This window comes from Pyrgilauda ruficollis, unplaced genomic scaffold, assembly GCF_017590135.1.
Source record: "Pyrgilauda ruficollis isolate IOZ18807 unplaced genomic scaffold, ASM1759013v1 scaffold423, whole genome shotgun sequence".
Classification (NCBI taxonomy): domain Eukaryota; kingdom Metazoa; phylum Chordata; class Aves; order Passeriformes; family Passeridae; genus Pyrgilauda; species Pyrgilauda ruficollis.
The window spans coordinates 6,808-14,061 of record NW_024525746.1 but is presented as its reverse complement, the minus strand read 5'-3'; the positions used below and the strand labels follow the sequence as shown (position 1 = coordinate 14,061).

The 7,254-nt window shown below is 56.2% G+C and overlaps 1 protein-coding gene across 1 annotated transcript; it reads left to right on the top strand.

The window, feature by feature from the left end:
* Positions 1-961: 961 nt before the first annotated feature.
* On the top strand, positions 962-3,772 carry LOC121359186 (toll-like receptor 13; the record flags this gene model as incomplete). Its single annotated transcript, XM_041477964.1, has 1 exon — positions 962-3,772. A coding segment is annotated over exon 1 (2,811 nt), but the record flags the coding sequence as incomplete, so codon positions are not given.
* Between the last annotated feature and the right edge of the window lie 3,482 nt (positions 3,773-7,254).

The following is a 7,254-nucleotide window of genomic DNA, read 5'->3' as shown; positions in this document are numbered from 1 at the left end:
CGCCCGCTGGCACCGCGTACACCCGGTACAGCCCAGTGCAGCCCAGTATAGACCAATGCAGTCCAGTATAGCGCGGTATAAGAGAGAATAAGCCAGTACAGCCCAGTATTTCCCCCAAAGGAACCAAAACCAGGTGCTTCAGTCTGAGAAAGGAGAAGAGGAACAAAGAGCAGCACGTGGCAGCAGGGGGACGGTGCGGGGCGGGGGGAAGGGAGGAGGCTTGGGTGTCCCAGGGACCCCCCGGACTCCAGGAGTCTGCGCTGGAGGGGGTGACGCAGCTGTGTGGCCTCGTACCCCTGCCAGCCCCTCGGGGCCCCTTAAATCTGTCCAGGCGGGGTATCACTTTTAGTCACTACTGCCCCACCCATGTCACAGGGAGGTGGGTGGGGCAGTAGTGACTAAAAGTGATACCCCAAACTTCCCGTTTCTAACCCCAAAATCACCCAAAGCAGAGGCAGTGGCACGGTGGGAACTTGATGGGGAGCAGGGGGTCCCCAAAATCCCTGGGGACTGGGGGGCAAGGGGTCCTTGGGGTGTGTGGAGGTTCTTTGGCCCTGGGGGAGGTCCCTGGGCTGTGATGGGGGTCCCTGGGGTGTGTCTGCCTGGGCTATGAATGGAGGGGGTCTCTGGGCCCTGAAGGGAATCCCTGGAGTGTGTGTGTGTGAGTCCGTGGGGCATGGACAAGGAGTCCTTGGACGCAGAGTAGGGATCCTGGTGTTCTGGTGGGGGTCCCTGGGGTGTGGATGAGGGGTCCCTGGGCCCTGAGTGGGGTCTTTGGGATGGTGATGGGGTCCCTGGGTTGTGAGGGGATTCCCTAGGGTGGTGGGGATCCCTAGGGTGGTGGGGATCCCTGAGCCCCAAGTGTAGTCCCTGGGCATCGAGGGGACTCTCTATGATACCAAGGACATGCCTCATCCTACTCTCTCCCACTGCATCCAGGATGTCCCCAGGGTGAGGCAGGATGTGCACGCCACTGCTGGTGATGACGCTGGTGACACTGGTGATGGTGCCTGCAGAGGTCTCTCCCTATGGCTTCCACAACTGCATCCAGGCACCATGGGATCCTGGCCTGTTCCGCTGCATCCAGCGCTTCCTGAGCATTGTGGGGGCTGCAGTGGGTGACCTCCCCTCCACTGCCACATCCCTCAACCTCTCTGTCAACATCTTGCGCCAGGTGCCCTCCGGTGCCTTTGCCCACCTGCCGCGGCTCTACACCCTTGATCTGACCCACAACCAGCTGGAATTCTTGGCCCCAGGGGCTTTCTGGGGGCTGTCAGCACTGGCCCACCTAGACCTGGCCCACAACAATATGTCAGTGCTGGCCACAGGTGTGTTCACCGGGCTGGGCAACCTGAGCACACTGCGGCTGGACTACAATCCGCTACAGAAGGTGGCCCCCGGCGCTTTCTGGCCGCTGGCTGCACTCAGCACACTCCGGCTGCGGGGAGGCCGGCTCAGCGCACTGGAGCCTGTGGCCATGGCTGTGGGGAATCTGACACACCTAGACCTGCTCGACCTGTGTGGCAACATGCTGTCAACACTGGGCCCGGGACTGCCGCCCATGCTGAGGGTCCTGAACCTCTGCAACAACTCCCTGGGGGCTCTTTCAGGGGCCACTCCTGGGGTGATGCCCCCAGGGCTGCGTGTGCTCGACCTGTCCTACAACAACATCTCAGACCCTGCACCACTCTCTCACCTGTGCCTGAACAACCTGACATACCTACACCTGGCTGGGAACCCGCTGGATGTGGTGCAGCTGCTGCGCGTGCCTGGAGTCTCCCCGCACCAGCTGGATTTGTCAGGGCTGCGGGTGGGCGCAGGCGGCCTGGAATACCTGTGCCAGCAGCTGACAGGACAGCAGCTGCAGAGCCTGCAGCTACAGCGTATGGGGCTTGCATCAATGCCTGATGGGGCTCTGGCCAAGTGTCCGGTCCTGGATGCCCTGGATGTGTCTGGCAACCGGCTGCGGAAATTGGGCTGCGTAGGGCGGCTGCTGAACCAGGAGCAGCATGCAGCACTGCGCGAGCTGGTGGCTGAGCACAACTTGCTGCAGCGGCTGCCATCGTGCAGCAGAACCCCGGTTCTGCAGCAGCTGCACAACGTGTCCCTGCGCTTCAATCGCATCCTAGTGGCTGCTGCGGGTGCTTTTGACAATGCACCAGCACTGCGGCAGCTGCGGCTGGATGTGAATGAGCTGGCACGGCTGGACCGCGCAGCGCTGCGTGGACTCCGCCACCTGCGGCACCTGCGCCTTGACAACAACCTGCTCACTGACCTCCTGCCTGGCTCCTTTGCTGACCTGCACCAGCTGGAAGACCTCAACCTCCGCAACAACCGTGTGGCCGTGCTCTTCCCTGGCGCCTTCAAGGGGCTTGACCATCTGCAGACCCTTGACCTGGGTGGGAACAACCTGCGGCACTTGGCAGCCAAGGCATTCCAGGGCCTCCCGCGGCTTTGCCGGCTTTACCTGGACCGTAACCGGCTGCTGGAGGTGAGCGTGGCTGCATTCCAGCCGGTGCAGGTGACACTGGGCGTGCTGGACCTGCGTGCCAATGCGCTGCGCTACCTGAGCCGACACCTGCGGCAGCTGCCGCCTTTCCGCTACCTGCATAACCTCTATGACCTGAAGCTGCAGGCGCAGCAGCCACATGGGATGTGTGTGGTCCCACAACGCTTCTTCCAGGGCCTCAGTGCCTTGCGCTCGCTCTACCTGTCACAGAACTCGCTCTCAGCCATCCCTGCCGATGCCTTCGATGACCTGGCACAGCTGCAGTACCTGACGCTGGCTGACAGCAATGGTGGGATGGGCTACCTGCCTGCTGGCATCTTCAAGAACCTGAGCCAACTGCGCAGCCTGAACCTGGAGAGTGCAGGACTGCGCAGCCTTGGCCCTGAGGTCTTTGGCAACCTGACACAACTGAAGGAGCTGCGCCTGGCCAAGAATGAGCTGCGTACATTGGATGTGACTCTGACCACCCGCCTCCCCGCCCTGCGCTATCTGGACCTGCGCAAGTGCCCACTGAGCTGCAGCTGTGCCAATGCCTGGCTGCCTGCCTGGCTGGCGCATGGGCCTGTGCAGGTGGTCTACCTGTATAACTACACGTGTGGTGAGATGGGTGGGGCCTCCAGATACCTGCACTGCTTTGACACACGTGTGTGCTACCTGGACATGGGGCGGTACCTGTTTGCAGGGACAGCACCGGCTGTGCTGCTGTTGCTGGTGCTGCCGCTGCTGCACCACCGTGGGTACTGGCGACTGCGCTACCAGCTGTTCCTGCTGCGTGCGTGGGCACGTGGGCACTGGCGGCGGGAGCAGCGGCGCTACACCTACGACACCTTTGTGTCCTACAACTCCGGGGATGAGCAGTGGGTGCTGGAGGAGTTGGTGCCTGAGCTGGAGCGCGGAGCCCTGCGGCTCTGCCTGCACCACCGTGACTTTCGGCCCGGCCGCGCCATAGTGGACAACATCGTGGATGCTGTGTACAACAGCCGGCACACGGTGTGTGTGGTGAGCCGCGGGTACCTGCGCAGCGAGTGGTGCTCACTGGAGATCCAGATGGCCAGCTATCGCCTCTTCGATGAGCTGCGCGATGTCCTTGTCCTCATCTTCCTCGAGGACATCCCTGAGGCCGAGCTCTCGGCCTTCCACCGCATGCGCCGTGTGCTGCTGCAGCGCACGCACCTGCGCTGGCCCTCTGAGCCCCCTGCACAGCCCCTCTTCTGGGCAAAGCTCAGGTGTGCCCTGAGCAGGGGGGAGGAGGAGGAAGAGGAGGACAGGGAGAGGGGGGGCAGGGAGGAAGGGTGCCCTGGCACATCTGGGACCCCCGGGGAAGTTCTCCCTCGGGAAGGAAACCTTCTGCCCCAGAATCACTGTTTTTTATCTGGGGAAGGTGTCCTGGGGAGTAGGGGTGATGGCAGCAAGGAGGAAGAGGAGAATGAGGAGAGGAAGACAGGGGGCAGGGAGGGAGGCTGCCCTGACAGGACTGGGATCACTGTGGAGGTTCCCCCCCAGAAAAGCAGTTTTCTGCCCCAAAATCACAGGCTTTTCTCTTGGAAATATGCTCTGCACAGTGGAGATGAAGATAACAAGAAGGAGGAGGAGGAAGAGGAGGAGAAGGTGGGGGAGGAGGAAAAAGGTTGCTGAGAGAGAGAGCACCTGCTGTAGAGTGACCTCACCCTGGTGTAATGGGGATCCCCAGCGACATTCCAATCAAAAAAATGTGGTTTTGTCCCAAAATCCCTGGTTATCTCTGAGAAATGTGCAGTTGGAACAATGGTAATGAGGAAAAGGGGAAGGAGGAGGAGGAAAAGAGGGAAGCAAGATGGACCTCAATGTTTAGATGCAGCAAATGCTTCATAACTCAGTTCCTTTTCCCGGCACGTGGGAGCTGCAGCTCTTGCACATCTGGGTCATCCTGGTGTTATAAATGCGAAGCTTGACTAGGCCAGTATTCAAGCAGTAATCAATTTATTAATTAATATGGTAAAGTATGAGCAATACAGAACTGGGTACAGTGGGGGAAGTTTTCCCTCCAACTGCACGTCAATAATTGGGGCTTACAGATATTTATAGGGGTACTCATAAGCTTTCTCAGCAGTTTCTATTCCAAATTTTTACATCACAATTCTACACACTATTGTGATTTAGTTTTTCTCAGGATGTATCCCAGAAAGGAGTATCCCCAGATGGTGGGGGTCCGGCTTCCGAAAGAAGAAAGAAGTCTCCCAGCTGGTGAGGTCCAGATTCCAGATGCGGGTTCACCTTTTAATTGCGAGGACTATAAATCTCATAGCAGTGATGTCCAGCTTCCCTTGGTCGAAACTATCAATCCTTGAGTTGATGTTCATCTTCCTTTCTCAAGCTGCTTTTCACTGTTTTGTTGAAGCGTCGAGATAAGCATGTTTCCTTTTTATATATTCTAAAGCTATAGTTTCAAAGATCCTTACTACAAGTAATATTCTAAAATTATACTTCAAAAGGTTATTATTGCTCACTCCCAGCCTGCCGTGTCAGTCAGGCTCACCTTGGCCACACGCAGATTCTCAGCGAAGCCAACAGCGGCGTCGGTCCCACTGCTTCACCTGGATCTGCAAGGACAGAGATGGCTGAAGCTATGGCTCCACACGCCCCTGGGGAGGTTGGTTGGAGCAAGTTGCACTAGAAGGACCGGGGCTCTGTGTTTCCCATGGAATGGGTCAGTGAATCACACTGGAAGATGGGGCAGGAGTAGGAGAGGAACCTGGCATGCTGTGAGGATGAACTAAACATCTGGGAATGACGCAAGGAGCAAAGCCAGGGAAAGGATCTGGCAGGAAGGGACAGAGTTATGGAAAACAATCAGCATCTCCCATGTTTAGTGGTGGAGGATAGTACAGCTGGTTGGGTTTCCAGGGCTCTGGAAAAGCACCCAGACACCTGTTTTACTCCCCTACAAGTAGCAATGGATGAGGCACTAGATACAGGCTGAAGCGATAGCCAGAGCCTCCATCTGCCCAGGCAAGTGTGACAGCCCTGCAAATTCAGGGAAGTACATGGCTGGAATTTAAATCCACGGGCAAGTTTGCACCAAGAAACTGGGGAGCATTTTGACAGTCAGAGTCCTGGGGTGCGTAATTCCCAATTCAGTGCTGAGTGGGCCAGCCCTGGGATGTTATCTCAGCAGCTTCCTAGCTTCATTTCCAGCACTGATTGGAGCAATACCACAGCCAGCAGCACTCCCCTGGAGGATGGCATGGGAGTGGGAGGAGGTGGCATCGGACTTGGTGTGGTGCTGCACTGGTTTCTATTGCCCTTGGCCACCATCTCTAGGATCTGCTCTGGTGATGTAGGCTGGGAGAGAACGGGCACAGAGATCAGCAACGCCGATGCAGCATCCAGACACCCCAAAGTAAGCAGCCCCAGGCACTCAGGCTGAGGCATCCTGCAGCTCTGCAGGCTCTGTGACAACTTGGGGTCACATCTGCTGCCAGCCAGGAGCTGTGCAGGTGTCACCCTGAGATCTTCACACCCCCTGTGTCCCCAGGACTGGAGAGAGAGGAGTGGAGGGGGAGAGGAGGGAAGGGGAGCTTCTTGCAGCAGCCCCTGTGCCAAGGGTCACTCCCAGGCTGGGCTGGGATGAGGCAAAGCTTATCACCCTCCCTGCTCCCCTTTAGGGCAATTTTTCTCCCTGTTTCAGCCTCTTCAATGCAGCAGAGACAAAAGGAGTTGCCAAACCAGCACTGCTGTGATGTGGAGTTCACCCTTGAACCTTCCCCTGAACAAGGTGATAGCCCCATTCTCATGTCACTCCCCATGAGGTGTTTCTGCTTTCAGACCTTCTCATTCTTCTTGTTTGCATCCATCTTCCCACACCCCTTTGAAGTCTCCCCACCAGCATGGCCATCCTAATTTCAGCCAGGACAGAGTCGCTAAAATAGAGTTTTTTTTTGGGGTGTTGCTGTGGGTATTTCTAGGAGGTTATTCAGTACCATCTTATTTGCCAGGGGTAAGGGAAAAGGACTGTCTCCCTTGCTTCTAAGAGGAAGGGGTTCCTTCTTTGAGGAGAAACCATCGGTATTGTCACAGATTTTCTGTGTAGATTTTTTGTCTCATTATGGTCTGTTAATGAGCTGTTGTCATTAATATTGTTTCTATCGCTGTTTTCTTATTTCATTGCTGTTTCCAGTAAATTGTTCTTGTGTTAAACTGTGATCTTTGCCTTTTGTGCTTCCAGCTGGAGGGGTCAGGGAAGCAAGAGCCACTGCAGTTTCAGTATACGCATTGAAGTATGGAATGCTGTTCTTAAAACATGACAGCCTTAATTGCTGCCCAATGTGAGGCACAAAGGGTTGAGATAACAACAGACCTGTCTAGAGCTGGTTGAAAACAAATGTGATGTAAGCCTTTGTTGTATTATGTGCAGAGCCAGTGGTCACAATGTTGCTTGGTCAGTTCACGTGGGTGTGGTACCTAACCCAGTATGTATTCCCGTATGCCCTTTTTCAGAGCAGGGAGAGGGATTAGGATTGCTTTGTTGCTGTACTCTCGGATATCAGTTTATGACATGGTAACATCAAGGGCAGTGAGGGTCATTTGGGATGTGTATTCAGTGCTGCTCTCCTGCCCTTGCCTAGAGTGCCACCTTTGGGAATCCATTAATAATAGTACCCAGTCTGTGGGGGTAACAGGGGAGGATGATTTTCCCCAGCCTTTCACCCAACTTTTCCTCCTTCAGGCCTGGTACAACAACTTTTGAGAATTTTGAATTCCCTTTG